A 26,279-nucleotide genomic window follows, 5' to 3' on the forward strand; every position below is an offset into this window, starting at 1 on the left:
TCACTGTCACCACATATGCTCACCATAGTTATAGCCAGGGCAATTAAATGAGAAAAAGAAAGGAAAGGCATCTGTATTAGAAAGGGAGATGACAGGTGACATGATCATACATGTAAGAAACTCTAAAGAATCCACAAAAAAAACCGTTAAGAGCTAATAAGTGAATTCATCAAAGTTGCAGGTTACAATATCCACATACAAAAATGAGTTAACTTCTATATATGAAATGAGTGATTCAAAAAGGAAATTAAGGAAAAATTCCATTTATAATAGCATCAAAAGGAATAAAACATTTAGGAATAAAGTTAACCCAAGAGGTGTGAGACTTGTAAATGAAAACTACAAAACATTGCTGAAAGATATTTTAAGAGACCTAAATAAGTGTTAAGACTTTTATGTTCACGTATTAGAAGACAATATTGTTAAGACAAATTCTCCCTGCGGCGACTGCATGGCCTGTGTGGCTCAGTCGGTTAAGCATCTGCCTTTGGCTCAGATCATGATCCCAGGGTTCTGGGATGGAGCCCCGCATCAGGCTCCCTGCTCAGCTGGGACCCTGCTTCTCCCTCTCCTCCCTGCTCATGTTCTTTCTTGCTATCTCTGTTACTCTCTCTCAAATAAATAAAAAATAAAATCCTTAAAAAAATTCTCTATCTTTTCAATGCAATCCCTGTGAAAATCACAATAGCTTCTTTGCAGAAATGGAAAATCTAATCCTAAAATTCATACTGAGTAGCCATAACAATTTTGAAAAAGCAAATTTGAAGGACTCATAATTCTCAAGTTTAAAATTACAAGGTCACAGTGATCGAAATGGTATTGGCATAAGACAAGAGACCAACAGAATAGAGCCCTGAAACAGACCCATACATCTATGGCCAATTGATTTTGACAACAATGTCAAGACCATTATGGGCAAAAGAGGATCTTCTTCAACAAGTGGAGCTGGGACAACTGAGTCTCCACACAGAAAAGAATGATGTTACATTCTTACCTCACACCTATACAAAAATTAACTAAATGGATCAAAGACCAAAATCTAAGAGCTAAAGCTATAAAACTCTTAAAAGACAACATAAAGGAAAATCTTCATGATCTTGGCATTGGTAGTATTTTCTTGAACATAACACCAAAGGTACAAGCAAAAAAAGAAAAAAAAAATCGGTAAATTAAACTTGATAAAAAGTAAAAACTTTTATGCATCAAAGAACGTTAGTAAAAGACAACCTATAAAATGGGAGACAAGTTGCAAATCACGTTTTTGATAAGGACCTAGATTCTTTTTTTTTTTTAAAGATTTTATTTATGAGACACACACACACACACACACACACACACACACAGGCTCTACACAGGCAGATGGAGAAGCAGGCTCCATGAAGGGAGCCTGATGTGGGACTCGATCCCAGGACTCCAGGATCATGCCCTGAGCTGAAGGCAGGTGCATAACCACTGAGCCACCCAGGTGTCCCATAAGGGCCTAGATTCTAAAATAAAGAACTCTTTCAACTCAACAACAAACCACCACCACAAAAATGACCTGAATGGCCATTTTTCCAAAGAAGATATACAAGTGGTAACAAGCAAATGAAAAGAGGCTTAAGGACATTAGTCACCAGGGAAATGCAAGCCAAACTCACAAGATACTATTTTATACCCAATAGGATGGCTATAATTTAAAAAATGAAAAATAACAAGTATTGTCAAGGATGTAGAGAAACTGGAACTCTTACACTTTTCCACTGGAATATGAAATGGTCCAGCTGCTGTGGAAAATGATCATGGTTCAACACGTCTGGATGGAGTCTGAATTTCTCATTTCAAAAAGCTCTCAAGTGTTGTTGGTTCCTGGACCACACATTGAATGGCAAACTGCTAGGGTAATCTAGGAAGAGACTTACCTCTCAGTGGGGGAAAAAAAAGAGACTTAAGAAAAACCTGCCTTCCTTCTTGCCTTTAAATATTGCCATGTGAAGCTCACATGGAGCTGCTGTAACCTTTTTGCGACCAGCAGGAGAGAACAAAGGAAACCACAGAGAAGATCACACATAGCCCTGAATTACCAAGCCTGAATCCCCAAGCCCTAGACTTCTCATTAGACGACAGAGAAAAGCCTGTTATATTTTAGGCCTTTTTGGGGCTTGAGTGTCCTATCACAGATGAAAGCCCCCTAGCAGACACAGTTTCACTCTCCTGAGCATGCTCCCTGGAGGAAGAGTGAGTGACATGGGAGCTGTCCATCTGCCACCTCCAAAGCTGGTTGTCAGATTTCATGTTATCACACAGTGAGGATCGCACTTGACTGTGAGACAAGCATTTCCTCCCCTTGGAAATGGCCTTCTGTTTCTGGAAGATCAGTTTTGTCTGGATTTACTGATTTTTATGTCAAATCTCTCATCAGGCATGCAAATATGGCCAGAATGAATCTAGCACTGATGGCCATCAATTGTCACTTGAGACGTTCATGCTGTATTTTTTTGGGGTGATTTAATGGTTTTTCTAGGGAAAGTTTATCTACATAAATATGCCTCATTATGGTCTGAATTTGCAATCTAATTTATATTTAAAATGTAATCTATTATTCTAGCTTTTTCCATATTAGTACCACAGAATGGCAGATCTGGAAAGACTATCTAATCCTATTTTCTTATTTTGTAGATGAGTGAAGTGAGGCCCCAAATGGTGAAATCTGAAATCACAGTAGGTCAGGACTCCTGATGTCTGGATCAGTGCCTTGCTTCATAAATAGATTAAATTATTACTGCATGATTTGTATATTGTTTCACTTAAAGCACAAATGTTCTAAGGATATAGAAGAAGTTACAGTTGCAGACAGACAGGCTGGCCCTGAATTTTGACAGGCCTGGAAAGTGAACCAACACAGAAGATGAAGAGAGCAACATATGCGGAAGTATGGAATAGAGGAAGTCAATAAACTAGAGAAATCCTTCCATCAAGGAACTAGAACATGTGGTAATAAATAAATAATGTTAATATAGAAAGAGATGCAACAAGAAAAAAAAGCAAAATTCCAAACAAAAGCAGACAGAAGGTATAAACATTAGTGGTACAACGGTGGTGATAAATTCATGGGTATTACTGAAATTTTTTTTTTTTCAACTTTGCCATGTTTGAATTTTTTCAAAATGAAGTGTTAGAAAAAAGTGGTCAGCGGTCCTCAGGAGACAATTCAAAGTAATACAAATGCCTAAAAAAGATAAGGAAAATGTATTGTAACTCCCTAATAAATAAATACAAACTACTGGACATTCAACATTTGACATTTAACTAAACATCAGAGACAGGCTCAACTCTCCCCACATCGGGGTGGGCTCAGGCCTGCCGGACACATCAAGGTGCAAGGAAGGCAGCTGAAGCAGCAGGAAGCTACCCTTGCCTGGAGTGGCTGCCTGGCCTGCATCCACCTGGAGGAGAAGCTTCCAGCCCAAAGTCTCTTTAAGGCTGTAGTGTGGCTGTGCAAAACGGTGGTGGCCATATGGATGCACAAACACTAGGTTTCCAGGGTTGGGCTTTTCCCAGAGCAGGGGGCATGTGCAGCACCCGGAGGCTCTGAGGAAGAGGTGAGACTTCTGCAATCAGTAATCCAAACTCTTCTCCCAGGTCCTCCTTGAGGTGTGAAAACAAGCAGATGGGACTCCGCTCTTGGTATTTGCGTTTGCCTGCTTTCTCTGACTGCACAAGCACCCATCTGATGAGGGGCTGTGTTACCACGGGGCAAGGAGAGTGCTGTGTGCACAGGATGGCCTTTGCTTGGATCCCCCCACCCCCACCCATGGGGCTCATTCAGTGGTGCCCTGATTCCGGGACACCACCTCTACTGACTCACAGAGCAGAAAAATTCATCTCTCTCCTGCAGGTCATGTTGGCCTGAGTGGACTGATCCCACATTCTTAGCCAAATACATTTAAACAACATACAACTAAAAACACTCTCCAATATTCTGATGGCTTTCCCTTTCAAGTACATCCAAAACATAACTTTTAAACATATATTAAATCCATTGAGGGCCCAAGTAGTACACAAAAGTAGTGGTAGAGTGGACTGCCCTCTCTCTGAGTGGAGACAGAATGTCCTGCCTTTGGACATTCATGTTCCTGGTTCTTGGGCCTTCAGATGTGGACTGGGACATACACCACTCGATCCTCTTCGGGTTCTCAGACCTCTGGAACTGGACTGAACCATACCACTGGCTTCCCAGTTTGCAGATGGCGTATTGGAGACTTCTCAGCTTCCATACTCAGGGTAGGCTGATTTCTATAATCTCCCTCTAGATCTGTCATAGTCCAACAATTCTACCCCAAGGTGCATTCCTAAGAGAAATGAAAACCAATGCCCACACAAAAACTTATTCAAATGTCCATAGTAGCATTGTTTATAATAATCAAAATAGAAACCACCCCAATATCCATCAGTGAAGAACTGGATAAATAAAATGTGGTTATATTCATACCATGGACTGTTATTTGGCCATAAAGAAGAATGGAAGTACAGAGTTGTTGGACAACACAGAGGAATCTTGAAAACATGCCAGGTGAAAGAAGCCAGACACATAGCGCCTCCTATCATATGATTTCACTTTTATGAAAGGTCCAGAACAAGCCAATCTATAAGAACAAAATGTGGAGATGCCTGGGTGGCTCAGCAGTTAAGCGTCTGCCTTTGGCTCAGGGCATGATCTTGGGAGTCCTGGGATTGAGTCCCTTGGGAGGGAGCCTGCTTCTCCTCTGGGTCTCTTATGAATTAAAAAAAAAAAAAAAGAACAAAATGTGGATGGTGGTTGCCAGGGCCTGGGGCAGGGGGACATGGGGAGTGACTACCAACAGGTACTGGGGTTCTCTGAGGCAGTGGAAAGATTGTCACATTGAAGCTGATGGTGGTTGTATACCTTGTGTGTGAAACCATGTGGGAACCGTATGGTACGTGAGCAACACTAGAAGATAAATCTCAAAGGGAAACGACTCCTCCAGCCCCTCAGACCCTATGGTGGGTCTGTGCTCTCACTCACCATAGACTGGGAAAACCCTCCAGTCTCAGCTGCTGTCCTCCGACCGGCCCCACATTCTCCTGTTCCCAGGTCCATCAGCCGTTGTATACTTCCTCCTGTATTTTGCCCATAACAAGTAGGTCTTGTGGCTGTTTGGTGCTTTGCCCCACCCACTCGTTTTGGGGACACTTGTCACCTACTTTTGTTGTAACTGTCTTTGGCCTTTTAGAATTGCTCTCTAGGTGCTCAACTTTTATATGTAGGTTCACAAAAATCCAAAAATTATCCTGGTACTGCTGCCACCATCTTTCCAGAAATCCTGTAGGAGACCTTTGCAAAACACTTTTTTTGATATGAATTACAAATATCTTCCTCCCTACTTACATTTGTCTTTTGTCATTTGAGCTTTTGGGTTGGGTGGTTTGGAAGTGAGGAGGTGGAGAAATTGGGGTGATCTGTAGCTTTCCATGATGTGTGTTGTGTGAGCAGGAGGCAGCACTGCCCTTTCCAATCCTCCAGGCAATGCATCCGTCCCCTCCCACTTTAACAGCCTCAAGACTTGTAGAAGAATTTGGACTTTCTCAGGTTATTAATGTTTTCTCCTGGGCTTCTTTCACAGTGCAATTCAGTTCACCTATTGCTCAGAAAATATTGCTATGGAAACCTATTTAGGCATGTGAAGCAGGTCCTTAAGAGGGGAGGAGAAAGATGGACAAAAGCAGAGTCCTCCAGCCATTCAGTCCCCATGTATGACCCTCAGGCCCTTCGAAGAGTGAAGGGAGACAAACACATAAAGGTAAGCTGCTGTACTTTCCATCGTAGATGAGAAAGGGCCAAGCCAACTGGATTTGTCAGAGGACAATTCTCTAAGGCAGGGAATGGTGGTGAATTTAATTTCTGGTCACATCAGGTTTGCAGTATTGTCTGCAGTGAGGCCACGAAATGTCTAATTTGGGGTTGACACATAGCTGGTCTTAAAAGTTCCTTCCGTTCCTGCAGAGTTCCATTAACATTTAAACCCGTTTTTTATGGCTGTGAAACACGGCCCCAAGGCTGAAATCAGAAGCCAGGTTTTTGCAGCTTCTCGCTTTCAAATGGTTGCTAAGAATCCTGAGAAATGTGCACATATACAAATAAGTCCTTCAACTGGCAATGGCAGAAGGAAGACGGTACAGGGAACAAAGTTGAGGCTGCTGCCCACGTGGTTTCTAACCTCATTTATTTTCCTCAAAGTTGGTCGCCCTGGCAGCTAAGGACTGGAGAGTCGGGGCTGCAAGCTGAAGCTTGCGTCCTTGCCCAGCACTGCCAGCTGTCAGGATTCAGGATCTCAGGTGCTGACTAGGCTCTCCCGTCTGCATCTGAGGACACCAGCATTCCCTCTCCTGCAGGAAGAAAGCCCTGCACAGCTGGCCTAGGAGCTGAGTGGGATGGTGGCCTGGCTGCAGGCCTGAGCGGGACAGCACTCTCTCCTGCACAACAGAGCTAGTGCTGTGAATGTTAAGTTGCTAGGCCATTGACTTAAGAGCGATTAGTAACTCTCTTCTGAGCTTCCTTTTTGTCTTTGTACTGTGGGGATATCTGTCCTTCTCAGGACCGTCTGGAGGCAGGAGTAAAGGAGTTTAAGTTTATGGAGCTCTCAGGTCAGAGCCTGGCCTCCCCAGGGGTCAGGCCCATAGCCCAGCATCCTGAACATGCTTTGAAGATGTTAGAGCCTGATGAGTGTTTGTTCCTGTTCTTCCCTACACCACTCACTTTTCTCTAGCTGGAGAGGAGCCAATCTGCAGCAGCTCCCCACTCTACCACAAAACGGAGGCCCATCAACCCCTGCCTCCAGGATCCTATGACAGGTATAGGGGGAGAGCAGCATGCTTATGAGGGCCTTGCCCCTTTCAGCCCCAAAGGCCTTCTGCTGGGGAGCTCTGGAATCAGGAAGACAGAACCACCATTTTATTGTCCTAAAGCAGCCGAACCCATGACATTGCGATGGTGGGGAGAGCAGGTTAAGTCCTGAAGAACATCATTTTTCTTGTTTGACCATCTGCCGCCTTTCCGGATAATGGTACCAATAGCTGTCATTTCTAAGACCTGACTGCTCCACTCTGCTAAATGCTTCTTGTGCATGACTGCATTTCATCCGGTGGACACCTCTGCCTCCCTCTACAGCCAAGGGAACTTGGCAGACCTCCAAGTACAATTGAGATTCCAAGTTCTGCCTCCCTCCAGAAACTGCTGCCCAAGACCACCCAAGGACTGTCAGCCTGTCCCTTCCCAGTGCCAGCACTTCCCAGCAGGGTGACTGATGCCAAAGTAACACCTTCTCCTGCCTCCGAAACCTCTTGTTCTACACCAGCTTTTCCAGGATCTGTCCCGAGAGGTGGCAAGCTTGCCACTTGCTCTTCCTTTGACAGATCCTTGCCTTTCATGTTCCAAATCCCTGCCTTGCTCCGAATCCACCATTTCCCCTATACTCTGGAGCAGGGCAGCTCTGGATAAGGACAGCCTGAAGGATGGGAAGCAACCTAGACATTTTACCCACAAACAAAGGGAGAGACAGAAACCAAGTCTGAGGATCATTAGATATTAGAGGGGCCTTGGAGTCTCAGTTATAAGCAACAAAGAGCTACTCTGAATTAATTAAACTGAAAAGGGATGAATTGAAACAATGGCAATTGTAGATAGCCGTAGCCCCCACAGTCCAGCTGACATCAAGCACTGCTGCCTGGGTGGCCCAACAAGCACCACCTCTGCTCCTGACACAGTGGCCTTCAGGGTGGGATAAGGCAGCTGCCACCTGTTTTACTAGTACCTCATTCAGAGGCGGGGGCAGGCATTATCTCACCTATCAAAACTAGTCCGAGCTGCAGAGGAGGCTTTTGTGATGGGAACTGCTTTGAAGACCCAGCAGGGCTTAAACGGTATGGTCTCTAAACACAGGAAGGTTAGATAGATGCTGGGCAGTGCCTCCAACAAAAAAATGTCCACTAGTGCCTTCAAGTTAAAGTTGCCGCATTTCTCCTTAGATACAGATGAGGATGCGGAGTCCTAGACAAGTGGTCAAGGCATATCTGTTTCATCTCCTGTGCCAAGACCAATCAACTGCATTCCAACTGAATGGCACGTTGTCAGGGGATCTGGAGGCTTTGGCTGGAGGAGGCGGCAGGAAAGCCATAGTTGTTATGCTGACCTAGTGTGCCTTTTCCCATGTAAGCCATTTAAACAAACTCAAAGCTGTTTCCTCTGGAAAGCCTGGGTCTATGTGCCTACTCTGGGCCACCCGGTTTGTAGATGACTAAACTTCCTAACACCACCTCCTGTACTGGGCATTTTCACCCTGCAAGATGAGAACATAAAAGGTTTATTAATGGGTTTTATGTGTACGGATGTTCCCACACCTACCCATGCCCAAGAACTATCCAGAGGTTCTTCCATCCCATCAAAGGCCTAAATCACAATCTCCTGGCCATGGGGCGAGAAAATCTTACACCACCATAATATTTCTTAAGTAGCCAGTCTGGCACAACTACCATTTGGAACTGTTGTTCCAGAACAGAAAGCATATCTTCTATAAGCAGAGAAGGTTCCATTACCTTTCCACCAGCTAATGTCTACCAGAATCCAAGAATGCAGATTTCCCAGGCTTAGAAATGGCTAGCATCTCTCTCTCCATCCATCGAATGACTTGGAAAACAAGAATGCAATTGTTTAGGACACCTCTTTTCCTTCTCTAGACTATAGCCAGAGTCTGGCCATACTCAGCCCTGTCTTCTGGTACCTAGCAGGCTTTCAATTCATGACAACCTGATTATCCAAAGGCATCATCACTGCCTCCACCTAATACCGGGTACAACCCAGAATGGCCGTGAGACCTGCATTCATCTATTTGACAGTTGCCTTAGGAAGGTGCTGCTGCAGAACTGGAGCGCTTTCCAAAACCCGGGTCAGATCACAATTCTAGGAGATTGGACTACCAGAAATCCTGTCTATACTTCTAAAAGTCCAAGCTGGCTCCAGATTTTCAATGAGTCCCTGTACCTGATGCTACTTAACAGCAAACCTCTCCTGTGGGATGCGCTTGACAGCTGACGGGCACAGATTTGCACCAGGCACTCTCCTATGTGGTTCCGTTCATTCAGTTCTCACCACTTTATGCTGTAGGTTTTATTATTCTATTTTATTCACTTAACAGGCCTAGAAAAGAGGCATGGCTGGAATCTGAACCCAGACCCTCTGGTTCGAGAACACTCGTTTCTAACCACTAAGTATTTTTCAATAAACAAGATCCTTTTGAGGTATCTTGAATTTGGCTTTACTTACACCAACATGGTCAGTTAAGACTAAAACAAACTTAGATAAGCAATGACATATTGTCCCTGGCAGCCCAGAGGACTCAGAGGGTTCTATTTGCACCAAGTCATCTGCTTGGCTCCCTGCCCATTATGCCTAACCTTCCTGACTGAAGCCACTTAATCCCACTTGTCAAGTTAACAGCTCCAACATATGCCACTTGCAGCTGTGCTCTCAGAACAGAAGCCTATGGATTCCTTCCTCTTGGGCAAATGAGCATTGCATTGCACATGGTGCTGCCCTGACTGTATCTGATTCTAGTCAGTGGATTCCTCACATGTAAATCCTGGCCAGCCTGGTCAAGGCTGGCTTTCTGGAGGTCCCTTGTCTGGACCATCCTGCCAGCAGAACCTCCTGACTCAGTAAGTACCTGAAATAAAAACCATTATTATAGAAAAAACAATCTTTCAACCTTTTTTTAATGTACTTATCTCAAAATCTTCGTAGACTGCCTTACACTGGATGTCACCCATGGCAGGACAAACAGGAGCATGAAACATGCTAAGACAGGAAACTCCCTCTGTGATGAGCAGGTACCTAGAACCTTGGTCTAGGCAGACCAAGTAAGGGTTAACAAGACACCGTAATAAATGAAATATAAAATCGATGTAATTAATTTAATGACAGGAAAATTGACACATTATGAAATAAGCGGTTTACAAGTAGGGGCTAGAGGATGACTTCAGTTCTGATAGAAAATTTAAAAGTATATATACAAAACACCAGATGGCTATGTACGAAAATATTCAGTTTTTACTCCTGCTCTTTGATTAAAAGCAAGATTTCCCTTTGTTTTTGTGTATTTTTTGAGAAATAATTTCTTCTGAAACAAAAAAAGAAAACAAGTTCCTGGATATCTTAGATGAAGAATTGTTAAATGCCAGGAGTCCAGCAGTCAAATCCTGAACCCCATGACAGATCCAGCCAGGGGAACAGTGGTCAAGCCCAGACACAGAGTATCACTTTTTTTTTTTAATACTGGGATGCTATTTTTGTCAGGCTGTTTCCATCCTCCATATTCAAAGTTCTCAGTGTACTAACATTTAACAGGAAATTATGAATATTAATTGGCACAACAAAATGATGCTAGCAACTTTGGTTTCAAATTGATCAAAATGTAATAACCATTTTATAATTATAAAATGCACTGGAAATAACACAAGACACATCAAACACTCCAGAAATCAAGAGTTCCTACAGGAAAAACTCCACGTGATGAAACCCCCAACTTTGCTGCTCTTTCTGAACTCTGTTCCTTTCCAATTTTCATCATAAACCTATTTTTGTTTCATAGACATAAAAGGGGCCCTTTTTCTCAAAACGATGCTTTGCCTGAGTACTCTGCAGAATTGGAAGGGTTCACCAAAATTCAAACCACTTGAAACAAAGTTGACTGAACTGTGTTATCACTCTGTGCCTTTATCAAAAAGGTTTGCTAAGTTATTAAATGGAGAAGAGCAGAGTATTACACCTATATTGGTATAAATGAGGCTCGAAAATCGGATTCCCACTGTTCCCAATAAATGTTAGAATGCCAAAGGTGCTTTTATTCAAGTAACAATGACAGCCCACATTTCTTGCTCTTAAAAAAGGGGAGAGAGGCCCATTGCTTTAAAATCTGGCATATATAAAAACGAATGCCAACTTTAATATAAGGTGCTTCCTAGCCACAGTAGCATTATCAGGGGAGGTCAAGAACTATGGTTAAGGTCCAAGAATCAACCAAATCCAAAAAAACCTGAGTCAATCTTCTTAATCACCACCCCTAGCATCTGTTCAGTGCACCAGGTTACTGCCTTCTAAGGTTGAACTGGGCGATGGACGTTAAGGAGGGCACATGATGCAACAAGCACTGTGTTACACAAGACTGATGAATCACTGACTCTACCTCCGAATAATAGGCTATATGTTAACTGATTTTGAATAAAAAATAAAAATAAAAAAATAAAACCCCCTAAAAAAACCAAACAAACCAAACAATCATGACTAATTTGGAGATGAAAGATTTAAAATACTCTCTCATCACAACAAAAGCCAAAAGGCCTCTTGCTTTGCCCTTGAGCAACCTAGAGAAACTGAACTCTGTTTTACACCCCCCAAATAAGAGAAGTATTTCCTGGAAGTATCCATGTCCAGTGCTGCAACATTAATTCATACTGCTGTTTCACCAGTCCCACAACAATTCCTTAGTTAGAAAAAGGGAAAAAAATCCATTTCGGGACAAAGCTATTCAAGATGCAAGGAAGGTGTGTCTTTAGTGGGAGAACTGCCGGCTGTCAGAGGACTTCCTGCTAATGTGTTTGAAGATTTTGGACTTCTCAACTTTCTTGGCTTTCTGGTATCCGAAGCCGCCACCACCTCCTCTCTTTTTAAGTTTGCCGTCGTTGCTGTTCACATCTGAAGGGAAGGTTAAGGAAATCAAGCAACATGAAGACAATGAACTCCCATCTTCTAATATCCACACATAGAACAAACCAGCACATTCACTGCTGTTCCACTACCACAACCCCTCCCCGCACCACGAAAACATAACCATAAACCTACGTGACACATCTCCAGGAAGTCTACAGTGGTCATGTGACCATGGACAAAAACGAGCAGGTATGACTTTTAAGCCCAATGGAACAATCATACTGTTTTCTCTGCACAAAGAAACTGAAGACACTTATTATAAGAAGTTGAGACCTAAACCATCAAGTCTATAGAAACACATTTAAAACCACCCTCAGTGTCAAAACAAGTGACTTTCAGCTCTGTTCTGAACGGATTCAGGAATGCTTAGCTACTGGAGGAGTTGCTCTTCCTTCCTCATGATTCAAGAAGTATTCATCACAACAGGCATTTACCCACTGCCTATGATGAGGATGGTGACCCCCTAGTCTCGTCCATTTGGGAGTCAATGTCATGGTGCTAACTTAAGGCCAAACTTTCACTGTTTGTTTTCTTGGTGGAAAACGTGAAGATAAAGTATAGATTAGCAATTGCAACAGCAGCAACTGGAACTGTTTCCTTTGCCTTTTACCCTGAGTAGCACGTAAGTGTTATTTTCTTTTGCTAGTCTTGCAACTTCCTTGTATGAAATCCTTCAATGGCTCTGACAGGATAAAAATTAAGGTCCCACCATTTCTTTTCAGCTCCAGGGCATGCTTCTCTCCACGACTTCATACAGGGAAGCCGCACGACCACTTGAGCCCTGCATGCAACTATACCCCTCTGTGCTTCTCTCTGGAAAGCACAACTCTCTGGCTCTCACCATCTGCCTTTGTTTTCAAAGGCTTTAACCACAGGCTGTCTTGTTTCTGTAATCTCCATTGTGACAGTTCATCCCCACTCGCCATGTGCTAGCACTGACAAGCACATAATGATCAGAATGAATTTCAGGGCTTCCAGACCTCAGCCAGAGTGGACACCAAACCAAACGCTAAGCCCAAATGCCCCTCTGTCAACTGTCTCTCAGTTCCTGGGTGAGTTCCTAACAACAAAAAAAAGGATACTCAGATCAACAAAAGGAGGCACCTTGAAACCAAACGACAGAGCAACTTGAGGCAAATTTAAGTTATTAACATTGAAGATCTGTTTCAGAGAATGGGAATCATATGCTCGAATGTAGGACTTATATGCCTCCTGCGCTGACTTATGAAGGAAGTAGTTCTTTTCAATCAATTTTTCAAGCTGAAATGAAGAAGACACTGGTTTCAATAAAATACAAAACAAACTTCATATATATTAGAATAAAACCAACCTGTAAAAAAAATTTGTCCCAATACACTTGATCCAAGTTTTCTAATACTTATAAAATCAGGGCACAGTAAGAATAATGACAAAGTTCTTGTAAGGTATAAACAGAAATAAGGTAGGGAACACAGGAACCCGGTAAACAGCATAGCAAGAACCCTAAAAGATCACACAGTCCAAACCTGGTTTATGAAAGGGGAAAGTCAGAGGACAATGATTACCAACTGAGGCTACTTCTTCCTCACAAACTTTTTTTTTTTTTTAAACAAAAACACACAAACAAAAATACCAAACATACCTGAGACTGAATGTCAGAAATCTTGGACCAGGAAAATTCAAATTCACTTAATGGAACCTAGAAAACAAAAGCATGGAGATTAGTAAGCCAGGATGGATCAATATCAGGCATGTAGATGATCGAGCAATAACAAGCATCCCGTGCCATGAAGAACCAGGACAGCCAGGCATGTACAACTCCCTCAGGACAGACAGCTGCTCCTCTGGTCTCCTGAAGCCAAAGGAAAGCTTTCCTACCTCTGCTACCTTCACATGCATTGTGCTGAGGAACCTTCCTGAAAGGAAAGGTGAGGAACTGGACAGGGAAAGTGAATAAACAAAGCCCTTTTCTCTACAGAAGGACCTCTATGGATCTAACATGAGGCAGCACGATGCTTCCAGTCAGAAGGACCACTAGCCCCTCCCTCTGTGTCGAGAGCTGTTTTAGGACCATGTAGCCCCGTGACTGGGGTCTGTGATACCAGAGCTCATGAAGACCACATACTCCTACAAGAAGGATCTCTCACCAGTCATCACCTATAACTGTAAAAATGCCAGACCTTGGAGAGGTGCTGGAAAAATAGCCACCAAGTTCTGGACACCACCCTCAGGGCCTGTCTTGCAGAGAAGACAGGTAGGGGGTAAGACGACAGCTGGATGAGCACTTGCGGTGTGGGAACACAAACCACAGGAGATCAGTGATGGCATCCCACAAGACAGCACAGCTCACTCAAACAGAAGCATCCTAAAGATCCAGAAAAAGGCATTCTAGGGATAAGATGAAAAGGCCATTTCAGGGAATTGCACACACCTACAAGGTGGAAGAAAATCCACCTGGTAATACAGTGGCAAGGGAGGCCAAAGCAGGGGAGAGTGTCAAGAGAAGGCTTGATGGGTGTGCACAAGATCGGAGGTCAGAGCCAGATGAGGGTGGGCTGGGGATCAGGGTGAGTGGAGATGAAATAGAGGAAAAAAAACCAAAACCTTTCCAAAACAGAAGGAAGAAAGGCAATCATCAGCAGCAATGACAAAGGGAGAAGAAGGAAAGTGGGTTTTAGGGTTGAAGGTTTTTTTTTTTTTTTTTTACTGGGAGACTTGAGATGGTAATGGGAGAGACAGAGGTAAAACAGAGTCAGTGAGAAGGGTATAGGAGGAGGAGGAGAAAGAGGCAGGAGTGAATGGAGTCATCATGAAAACAAGGGAGGGCAGGTGGAAGTGACCAGGTGTGAAGATGCTTAGGAGAGGCAGAGGTGTTTTCAAACAGGGCCGGGGAAAGGGACAGCGCCTGGGGACGCTGGGACACAGTGCCTGACAAGAGGTCAAGGGCTGTTCATGTGAGGCCAGACCCGCACTGAATCTCCCTTGCCCAACCTAACTGCTTTGTTCCCATAGCACCGCAGTGACTCCCAATACCTCAGACCCATCCTGAAATGGTGCTTAAAGCCATTGGCCTTGGCACACAATTCCTATCAAGAGGCATTGGTTCCCACTTAAAATTTTCCAAACCAAGATCTTTACCTTGGATTGCTTCAGGTAACGAAGGAAACCCAACTCTTCAGGGCGTAAGATGAGCAAGGCGTGACCTCTTCCGTTTAGGCCTCTGGCTGTTCTTCCCACACGATGAATATATTCCTTTGATGGAGAGAGAAAACCTGAATTAATACATTAAGTTCCATGGGAACCTGCCTTTCTAGGACCTGCATGGTGGCGAACAGAAGCGTGTCAGCACATCTGGATTAGATGGTGCTCCTCCCACAGGGCGGTGCCACACACACCATGGCCACGTCCCCGGCGTCTGCATGTGCCATGACCAAAGAGGTAACAGCGCAATGACGGAGGCCCAATAGTCACTGGACCTGATCTTCACATTAACTCTGTGATCTAATGACTACTAAGTGTGCTTCATCTTCAAAATAACATTTTCAACGTGTTTTCCTGCTAGCTGACAATTTATGTAACCTATTGCTTGTTGAAAATATTTAGTAAAATTTATTTTACTACATAGGCACAGAATCTTACCTATTTCTGGAAGCAGATTTTATTTTCTTCTAACACCTACTGCTCTTAATAGACCATTCCAAGCAAGCACATGACATTCCTAACTCCAACCTCACTGAGGCCTCTCAAATCTTACATGTTCCTTTTGGGTCCTGCAAAAGCCCTAAATATCATCAGCACCAGAGAAATACCACGGTCAGTGCAGAGTAAAACATGACCTGAATGACTATGGGATACACCTTTGAGTATGAAATACGGGAGGTCTCAGGGAAACCAGAAAGCTCATTCCTTAATGTAGAGCCACTGTGGATGCCAGTTACCTTGGGGTCATCTGGAGGGTCATACTGAACAATCCAGTCAACTTCAGGAATATCCAGCCCTCTAGCTGCCACGTCTGTACACAACAATATCCCCGAATCAGCATTGCAGAACTGGAAGAATGTGGTTGTACGCTTATTTTGCTTCTGCCTTCCCTAGAATCAAATCAAAGCATCCATTAGAGCTGGAAACTTGAGGTCCTTTCTAGGAGGTCTAATTGTACAAGAACCCCCAGCTACGGAGTTGTTAACCTGCTTCATTTCAATTTCACTCTCTGGCCTGTATCTTATTTCCTTAAGTCGGTGGTATGTCTTACCCCTTTGTGGTCCCTACCCTTTCATACCCGGCAAAGCTCCCTCCACATGGGATCATTCCACATTTAGAGGGCGATACCACAAACCCCACAATCTATACGACTGGGTAAGTGTTAACTGTGTTTTACTAAACTCATGATGATCACTTACATGAATGGCCAAGACAGGCAAATCGATGTAGTTCAGCAACTCATAGTGGTATTTCACGGACTTACAGGATGAAAAGAAGACCATCAGCTTCTTCTTCCGGTTCTTCTTAAGGAATGTAAAGAGCAGAAGGAACCTCTTTTCTGAGGGACAAACAACATATCCCTAGAAGTGGTTCAAGTAAATAGATAAAAAAATAATCAGACATTTTCAGGTTCATAAACCAATGTAATTTGGAGAGCACAAATAAACATTCCATATACACCATCGTGCCTTACCTCTACCAAAATTACTGTCTTTATTAAAACAAAGCATAAACTGACACTCATTTTAGCTCTTCTGGTTCCTTTTATTGGGTGCAAACACTGGATATCAATAATTTTTGTATTTCTGAGATTATAGACTTCTGGTTACCAGTTTGTGCAGCCATAATAAAGTAACACCTACTCGTTGGAACCATCAAAGCATAAGCAATGCTTCATTTTTATAAAGGTCCTTAATAGCAAGATCTCAAATAACTACAGCAAAAGTGCACTGTCCTAAACAAGATAACAAAGCTGAGTGAATACATCTTTTAAAATATACAACCAACAAAAAGTTTTTAAATGAGATAGTTATTTGAAATAGTTTTTCTTTTTTCTTTTTTTTTTTTCTTTTTAATTTCTATTTATTTATGATAGTCACACAGAGAGAGAGAGAGGCAGAGACACAGGCAGAGGGAGAAGCAGGCTCCATGCACCGGGAGCCCGACGTGGGATTCGATCCCGGGTCTCCAGGATCGCGCCCTGGGCCAAAGGCAGGCGCCAAACCGCTGCGCCACCCAGGGATCCCTGAAATAGTTTTTCATCAGAAGACTCAAAGTTCTGTTTTTAGTCTACCTAATTTGGATCTCAATGCCACCTCATTTCCAACTTTTCACAGTAGTGTGCCTGAAACCAGCCTCTCCATCTGCTAACTCACCTTGTATCTTAGAGTAGAAGATCACTAAATAACACACTTTTTTTTTAAAAAAGAAAAGGATTTTATTTATTCATGAGACACACACAGAGAGAGGCAGACATAGGCAGAGGGAGAAGCAGGCTCCTCCTGGAGTGCCTGATGTGGTATTTGATTCCACTACCCTGGGATCACAACCTGAGCCAAAGGCAGATGCTGAACCACTGAGCCATCCAGGCATCCCAATACGCTTCTTTTCTTAACTGCATTTACAATCTGTAGTGATTAATGTCTTCTTGCGGCAAACAGTATTAAGAGGCAGAATAAAGAGAGCTGACCAAACTATTCAAAGTTCAAGATTCATGATGCCAGTGAGACAATAACCCAATTCACTGTATCTGAATTAAAAGTTCATTAATTCATCTGCTTTTTGGATGATCAAAACAACTGCAAATACACACCAAAAATGATCCTTAAATGTAAGATCTTGATGAAAAGTACCTGCTCAAGACCATCCACTGTCGCATTAGCTTTATCGTCATCAACACCAACATACAATGGCTCCTTTTTCAAAGAAATCCTTGCTAAGTCTTCAACTTTTCGAGTTTGTGTGGCAGAAAAGAGCATGGTTTGCCTGCGTGCTGAAACAGATACATATAAAAATAACTCAACTATTTCAGGGAATCTTTAGCATCACCTTACAACTAGAAATACGGAGTAGAACTATCAGGAATGGGACAGGTGATATCACTACATATTAAGAAGGGAGTATCACGAACAATTTTATGACTATAAATGTAACAACTTAGATAAAATGGAAAATTTCCTTGAAAGACAAATGGCTAAAGCCCACTTGAGATTAAATAGAAATCCTGAATAGCTTTGTATCTATTACGGAACTCGTAGTTAAAAATGTTACATAAAGAAAAATCCAGCTCCAAAGACTTCAATTGGTGAATTCCATCAAAGATTTAAGTAGAAAATATTACCAATTCTGCACAATCTCTCCAGGATTTGAAGAGTTACTTCCCAACTCATTCTTTGACACCAGCCATTACCCTGATACCAAACCCAATAATGATTTGTGACACAATCTTTTAAACAAAACTTTTAAACAAAATTTTAGCAAAGCTGAATATAGCACATAGAATAATGAATCACGATCAAGTGGGGTTTACTTCAAGTGTTTAATATTTAAAAGTTAACCGATATAAGTTACTATATTAACAGATTTAAAATTTAAAGGAAAAAACATCTAATTTAGTAGGGTAAAAGCATTTGATAGATTTAACATCTGATTGTGATGTTACTGTCCTGTTTTATGCTGTTATTGCAATTTCATTTCTAATGGTTTGGAAGCCATTTTGTAATGAATAAATGTACACATCGTACGGTACCTGTAGCATGCCATTCAGGATTAATAAAAGCAATGTAATATATGCAAATAAAAACAAAAAAACTCAGAACATCAGGAACAGAAGGGATCATTCTCATTCTCCATCTGGTAAAGGGTAGCTACAAAAAAAAAATCTATAGCTAACACGATAATACTTAATGGTGAAAGAATGTTTTCTCTACTGATAGGGGTGACCGGTTTCACAGGTGTAAACATGTCAAAACTTAAATTGTATATTTAAAACATGTACAGACATTTGCAATATCAATTATACTTCAATAAAGCATGAAAAAACCATATAATAAATGGAATCATGACCTTATTATAAACAGTTCATAATGCTGCAAGTACGGTAACGAAGGTATGGACAACTCAAACACAATACAGAAGGCAACACCTTTATGGCTACCTAGGAGATGTCAGATTGGGTGAAAAAAGGGAAAAGGGGTAGTGGGGGCAGACGGGAGTCGACCTATGTTAGAACTGTCTGACTTGCATTATAACCTCTAAAGTAGCAAAACCACTGCAAGAAGTTACTGATAAGTTGTATTGCAAACTCTCTCCAGGGATGACTGGCACAACCACTTCACTTGGCTCTATTAAAATTACAGTATTAACAGTTTTCATAGACGAACAACCCTCATCCATTTCCAACAACTACTCTGCAAACCACATGCAGATATTACCTACTTACTTGGCAGAAGTTTAATAATTTGTTTTAATTCCTCTTCAAACCCAACATCCAAGATACGATCAGCCTCATCAATAACCAGACACTGTAGATTTTTATACATAAACCCTGGGGTATTCTAACAAAACAAAAGCAAAAACTGATTAGCTGTCAGGTTTAGGTTTCACACAGACAATGAGACAGGGTACCCCATACTAGTGTTGGCTTGCCTGCATGTGGTCCAGGAGACGGCCTGGGGTGGCCACAATGATGTTGATCCCGTTACCAAGTTTCTGTGCTTCAGCAGATCTGTTGCTGCCACCCATTATTAACCCGTATGTGTGAACATGGTACATCATTAGCTCTTTAAGAACACCAAAAGTCTGCATGGCCAGTTCCCTAGTAGGTGAGAGAATAAGAACTCCTGTTCCTAAAAGGCAAAAAATGACAGATGGTATAAGTTCCGCTGTTATCACCAGGAGTCCTCAATAGCTACAATAAACTTCTAGTGAGATACTGGCAAAAACAATCAGATCAGAGACTCACCATTCCTAGGCATGAACTTTAACTTGACAATGAGTTCGACTGCAGGGATGAGAAATGCCAGCGTTTTGCCACTGCCTGTTTTTGCAGCTGCTAGGAGATCCCTAAATATTAAAAATGGAAAGGAATAGACCGTCTCCTTACTCAACAAGCATTTACTCAATATCTACTATGTACTATCACATTTTAGACATCAAGACTAGAAAACGAGTAAGAAAAAGTCCCTAGCTTCTTTATCACTGAAATCAATCACAGAGATTAAATACCTAAATACAGAAATAAGAATTGTGTTATGAAACAGAAACACTTTTCTTCAAACATCAGTAACTTAATGCCTTTAATGAAGCATAAATACTTTTGTTGTTGCAAAACAGAATATGTTCCCAATTTCTTCTAAACGACTAGTGCTAAAAATAGGCACTAATGACCAAACATCAATGATAATCTAATCATACCTGCCTTCCAGAAGTGGTCTGATACTTTTATGCTGAATTTCAGTCATGTTTGTAAAACCCATTTCTTTTATTGCCTTCAGAGTGTTCTCATTAACAAGACTAGAAAGAGAAGCAAATGAAGTATCCTCAAAAGCTCCTAAATAAAAGAAGGTTTATCGTTAGCAAATTTATCTTCTAAGTTAATGCTGCTATAGTTATGTAAAATAGTTCTGCTGTTTGCAAACATCACTGGGTGGGAATCAAACTTAGTAAAACTTTTTCCAGTAAGGAGGACTAAACCCCAACCATTTCTATACAATACTAAGATAAAGATCCTTTTTTGAAGTTTCTCCACTGCTGACGGCCGTGTAAAGTCTAGAACCTATCTTGTAACAAAATAGTAAAGGATGGAGAGGAGGTATAATAAAGGGGCTTGTATGAAATGAAAATACCAAGCATGGGGGTGGTTCAGAGAGATATTAAATATTTAGGAAATCTGAAATACAAATGGAAAGCATCCAGTATAGTAGAAACTGAGTATGAAGTCAACCACAAGTTAATCTCACTCCAAAAAAAAACAACTAAGAAGGTCAGATATAGCCACACACCATTAGACTGAACCCACATGTCAAATGTGCACGATTCTTGAGCAGGGGAAGATACCAAAATCATCTGGGGTAGCCCCCACCCCACACATGCTCTGCTGATTGTCCACCTTGGCCTGAATAATTCTTTGTTGTGAGAGGCTGTCCATGCATTATCAGGTGTTCTGCAGCCTCCCTGACCTCTACCCACTAAATGACAGTGGCCTGCCCTCAGTTCTAAGAACCAAACATGTTGAAAGTCACCCTTCAAGACTTGTCTGGGACAGAGGAGGTTTATGGGATGCAGGACATCAGATGCAAAAACCAGTCAAGTTCTGGGTAAACTGGGATGACATGGTCACCCCTCCAGGAAGTAAAATTGCCCTGGTTGAGAACTGCTGCCATAACCTTTGAATTTTGATTAAATAAGCCTGGGGTTATCAGGCCTCAGTATTTTAACAACAACAACAACAACAACAACAAAAAACCCAAACTGAAAAACCCAAGGAATTCTTACACATTTCTGGTTTGGATCAAATGATTTTGCCCAAACTTTTGACCTTATAAAGAAACAGAGGCCAAAGGAAGTTACCCTGGCCAAAATCCCTTAATAATGTGATTTTCATCCTTCCTTACTAGTAACTGGGCCAGCATTACTTAAACCTCAGATCTCTAGACTTGTGCCAACGATCTTCCTACTACAAAATGGAATGATCTTTAGAAAACAATAAACCAAAGGACTAGAGGACCCGAGAAGCTGTTGGTGTGCTTATCAAAATATTTAGTGCTAAGAATGCATAAAAGGAAAAAAGAAATAACAAGAACTAAGGCACACTAAGTAGATAAAGCAGCAGCTAGATAAAAAAAAAAAAATTGCATATAATTGTTCTAGGTAAATTAAAAATCACAACTGAAACTTCAAACTAGAATCCAGAAGGCATGACATATTTAAGGTTTCTGTGGAAAACTTTCTCAAGTTACCTGTCAGTCCCAGGGGTAGGCTGGGCACTTCACTGTCCTCTTCCTCATCATCTGGCTTCTCCCCATTGTTTTCTGTCTCTTCAGGAGCCTGGGTCCCTTCTTCAGAGTCCCCTTTGTCTTCAGTTTTTGATTTTTTGGTATCTTTGGTTTTAAAGGACACCCCCCCCCCCATTTTTTTGTTAAAATATAATACCAAATGGATCACAAAATAAAAAGATCTGTAATGCAAAGAGGCATGTTTTCAAAAGCTTAACACATTCTGGTTTCAAGATGTGAAGAATGTCTTTTTCATGACTAAAAATTTAATTACATGTAATTAATGTACATGTAATCTATAGGGGGGACATGGAGATTCACCAACAAACTGTATTTTTTAGGCCTATTGTAGCATCTTAAGTGACCAAGACATTTTTGGAAAGTTGAAACAATTTAAATATACTAACTACATCAAATTCTATGTATTTCACAGAGGGGAAAAAAGGGCTATGATTAATGGTTTTTCAAACTCTTAAAAGGCACTAATTTGTCCTACTATTCCATTAAATATAAATCTTTCATGAAAGCTAGCTGTGGTATAAAGATGAGCAGAAATCCCAAAGGCTCTTCACGTTACTAGAGAGACCTCAGTGCAAGTGCAACAATTCCCTTAGCTGGGTGACTGGCAGCTCCCGGAAACTAAGTGGGGAGAGGAGGCAGGGGGAAGGCCTCCTGACGTTTCACTTCTACACACAGCTTTCCTAACAGGGCCCTAAACTACTCTTCCAGCCTTACCTCCCATCAACTCTTCAATGTTCCACTCGGGATCAAATGCGTTAACTATCATGCAGGGCTTTTATAAATTCATGGTAGCTAGTTATACTAGTTAGAACAGAACTGACCTGGACCAGAACTCAGGACTCTGTGGCTCAGGACTGGCCTCTTCCTTGCATCTGACTACTCTCCTTCTGGGAAATGGTCAATCTACAGGCAGCATGAGGATGGCTAGGCATGTTTGGAAAAATCCAAAGCTCCTCCTTTCTAAATGGAATCTTAATTTCAGTTAAGTTAGATGAATACGAAGTTCTAACCCAGACATTGACAAACTTTTTCTATAGAAGTCCAGAGTAAACATTATAGGTTTTGCAGGCCATATGGCTTGCCCTAATAAAGACCAAGTAAACAAATAGGCACTGTAGTGTTCTAATAAAGCTTTATTTCCAAAAGTAGGCAGCAGGCTGATAGTTTGACACCTGTTATAGTCCCCCTTGAAATCTCTGCTTGTTCACATCTCAATTAAAAGGCCTATCCTTCATATAAGCTTATCCAAATCTAACTATCTTCCAAAAGAAGCTGGCCTCCTCCTATCCTGGCTATCCTACTCACTTAGAAACTAGCATTCCATTTATACAGAAGTACTCGCTCTTTTTATATACACGTTGCAGTTGCATATCCAAATTATTACTAAGTCTCCTTTCAAGAGGAGAATTTATGGTAGGAAAAAAAAAACTGGGAGTAAAAAAAAAGGGGGGTGGTAAGTAAAAATAATCATTAATGCAAAGTCCTCTGAAATAAAGGCCCGAGAAGAAAGAAATGTACCAGCCCAGATGTCTTCAGTGTAATGCCACATTTGTTTGAAAATAGGTAATAAACCTAAAATACTGTGCCATAATATGGTCTGTTTAAAAACCTAGCCAATTGTCAAAAAGAGCAAATTTCTAGAATTCAAAGGAGGCTTTTATTGAAGCATGAGGTTTCCTTCAGTCATTAGGAAATACAAAAGGACACATTTCTCAGTGTCTTATATAAATGTTACATCCCAGCCCTCACCCTACTTCTTTTTGCTACTAGGTTATTTTCTGGTATCCCAGTGAGTATAAGGATTCTTGCATGTTGTTATGAATAAATTATAACAGAAAGATGGTGACACTGTGAAAACTGTTTCAATGCCTGAAGTTCAAAGAAACTGAAGTACTTACCAGGCCCAGCATCATCCACCATTTTTCTCTTTCTCTTCTTCTTTTTTTTTGATTCTGAATTGGGAGGCTGTGTTTCTGCTTCTCCATTGACTATTATGGTAGATTTCTTTTTTTTCTTTCTAATTTGTACAGTTTCCACTGTTTTTTTAGCTACCTCTCCATTCTGGGCTTCTGACGAGCCCATGTTCACAGACTGTTTTAGAGATTTTTTAACCTTCCCACCTCCCACTGTTTCTTCAGACACATCTCCATTTTGTGTTTCTGATAAGCTCACATCCGAGGCCCCTGTTTAAAAACGGAAAACACATTGTGACAAAGGGAAGGTTTGCTTAAAACGCTGGAATCTCAGGTTAGAAACTTCATGGTGTCTGTGACTGAAATGATTTAGCTTTTAATTCCCTTTCATGTACATTATTAAAACCACTTAAGTTTATGGCATTCTTCTACCAAATTAAGTAAGTTTCCTTTAACGAAAAATGCTGGAAAAGGAAATGCTACATCGATTCAACTTCAAAAAACTGTGTCTCTGTCCTTATGGAGTTAAGAATCTGAGACAGCTGGGCAGCCCCGGTGGCGCAGTGGTTTAGTGCCACCTGCAGCCCAGGGCGTGATCCTGGAGACCCGGGATCGAGTCCCACATCGGGCTCCCTGCACGGAGCCTGCTTCTCCCCTCTGCCTGTGTCTCTGCCTCTCTCTCTCTCTCTCTCTATGAATAAATAAATAAATAATCTTTAAAAAAAAAATCTGAGACAGCAAAATTTCAGTGAAGTTAAACATCTGAATGGATGGGGCCAGGGATCCCTGGGTGGCGCAGCGGTTTGGCGCCTGCCTTTGGCCCAGGGCGCGATCCTGGAGACCTAGGATCAAATCCCACATCAGGCTCCCGGTGCATGGAGCCTGCTTCTCCTTCTGCCTATGTCTCTGCCTCTCTCTCTCTCTCTCTGTGACTATCATAAATAAATAAAAATTAAAAAAAAAAAATGAATGGATGGGGCCAGACAACGGCAGCTACAAATACACGTTAATATCAGGTATTTGATAAATACATGGCTCACGGATAGATTAGAAAAGACTGTCATCTATTCACACAACTGCTGCTTCTCCTATAATTTCGAAACACTCAACCTTAACTTTCCTCTGCAGCAGTGAATTGAAAATTCACTTATTGGTCCCCGTATTTACCTTATATATATATGCCTAAGGATGTCTTTTAAAAAGTTTCCGTTTATATAGGATAAAAAGTAACAACACTTCTTAAAATTTCAATTGTTACCTTTAAGTATCAAGAAATAGCAGTGCTGCACTACTGATAGGCATCAGAAACACACACACGCGCGCGCGCACACACACACACACACACACCATTTCTAAAACCCACAACCTGTCCTCTTCAGGTTTCCTTTCAAGCAACTCATCTGTGCTGAAATCCAAGTAGGGTAAGGAATTATGCCTCCCAACACTGCCCTCGGGGGCTGAGGTTACACGGGATCCAAAAGCGGTAACTTCAAGATCTCTGGCTCCCTGTTAGGAACGGAGGGCTGCAAGTGAGGCAGGTAAGCAAGGGGACCGACAGGTAAGTAAGTCTTTATGAAGGATGCAAACACCTGGAGGCGGCTGAGGCATTCATAACCTAAAGTTGGGTGCAATGGAATCGAGGGCACGCGCTGGACACGTGCAGGGGGCACTGCAGAGCTGCAAACAGGATACACTCCAGGCCTCGAGAGAGGATGGACGAGGGGAGGGGAAGCCAATCCCACCAAGCAGCCAAGGAGTTTCCTTTGAAGCAACGCAGACATTAACCAGATGATCTGAAAGAAGGTGCGCGCAGATGAGCAAGTTCCACGTGTCTGATTGGAAATGGGCCTAGGGTGGGCGGGCGGGAGAGGGGGGAGGACGAGGCGACGCGAGGAAGCCAGAAGGAGGCAGGCGCAGGAAAAGCTGCTGGGGCTGGAAGCCCGGCTGGAGGCCCGCTTGGAGACCCCAGGCGTCGCCCCCCGCGGCGAGCGGCCCCGCGCGGGACCCCAGGAGGCGCGCCAGGCCCACGCGGCCCGAGGAGAGCGGCCCAGGGGCGGGCTCCGCGCAGCCGCCGGCCCCAGGCCCCCGGGTCCTCGCAGCGCACTCACCCCGCAGCTTCAGGTTTCGCTGGCGCAACTTGAGATTCCGTTTCTCTATCTTCTTGCGCAGGAGTTTCATGGGTAGATGGGACATGGTGCCGGCCGGGCGCCCTCACTGCGGCGCCACCCCTCGGCTACCGGGTTGACGTCACTTCCGCCCGACTCGCACGTGCGGCGGCAACCGGAAATACGTCACGGCCCCCCCTAGGAGGTTGCCGCGAGAAAAGGATGCGTCTGGGCGGAAATGCGTCCGGGGCCCCTGGCGCCCGCAGTCTTGAGCGCCCTCTGGAGGAGCGGAGGCCCGACCGCGGTTGACGCTGTGTCCCGGGGCTGCACCTGTAGGGCCCCTGCAGGTCCCGGGGCTGGGAGCTTCCCCGGAGGAGGCTGAAGAAACGAGGACGAGCAGGAGGCCTCCGGGAGTCTCCGGGCATGTGTGCTGCCCCCTTTGTATCCTGCACTGCTGGAAACTAGGAAACAGTCTAATGTCGGGGCAGCCCGGGTGCTCCGCGGTGGGCGCCGCCTGCAGCCC

At 42.8% G+C, this 26,279-nt stretch overlaps 1 protein-coding gene across 1 annotated transcript; it reads right to left on the reverse strand.

Annotated features, from left to right (window-relative positions):
* Positions 1 to 9,952: 9,952 nt before the first annotated feature.
* Positions 9,953 to 25,917, reverse strand: DDX18 (DEAD-box helicase 18). Its single transcript, XM_077861430.1, has 14 exons — positions 25,760 to 25,917; positions 23,637 to 23,921; positions 21,682 to 21,822; positions 20,138 to 20,273; positions 19,686 to 19,786; positions 19,370 to 19,569; positions 19,164 to 19,278; positions 17,575 to 17,714; positions 16,141 to 16,302; positions 15,679 to 15,831; positions 14,879 to 14,992; positions 13,383 to 13,439; positions 12,844 to 13,021; positions 9,953 to 11,746 (listed from the first exon to the last, which is right to left on the reverse strand). The coding sequence occupies exons 1-14, from the start codon at positions 25,842 to 25,844 to the stop codon at positions 11,604 to 11,606; spliced, it is 2,010 nt and encodes a 669-aa protein (XP_077717556.1). The 5' UTR covers positions 25,845 to 25,917; the 3' UTR covers positions 9,953 to 11,603.
* Between the last annotated feature and the right edge of the window lie 362 nt (positions 25,918 to 26,279).

Source organism: Canis aureus, chromosome 20 (genome assembly GCF_053574225.1).
Source record: "Canis aureus isolate CA01 chromosome 20, VMU_Caureus_v.1.0, whole genome shotgun sequence".
NCBI classification, from domain to species: Eukaryota; Metazoa; Chordata; class Mammalia; order Carnivora; family Canidae; genus Canis; species Canis aureus.

Excerpts from the sequence above, each read along its gene's own strand:
- DDX18 (XM_077861430.1), bottom strand. The coding sequence starts at position 25,844 with ATGTCCCATCTACCCATGAAACTCCTGCGCAAGAAGATAGAGAAACGG. Across the intron at positions 23,922-25,759 it reads GCGAAACCTGAAGCTGCGGG|GGGCCTCGGATGTGAGCTTA; the intron begins GTGAGTGCGCTG and ends GTTTTTAAACAG. Across the intron at positions 19,570-19,685 it reads AAAGTTCATGCCTAGGAATG|GAACAGGAGTTCTTATTCTC; the intron begins GTGAGTCTCTGA and ends TTTGCCTTTTAG.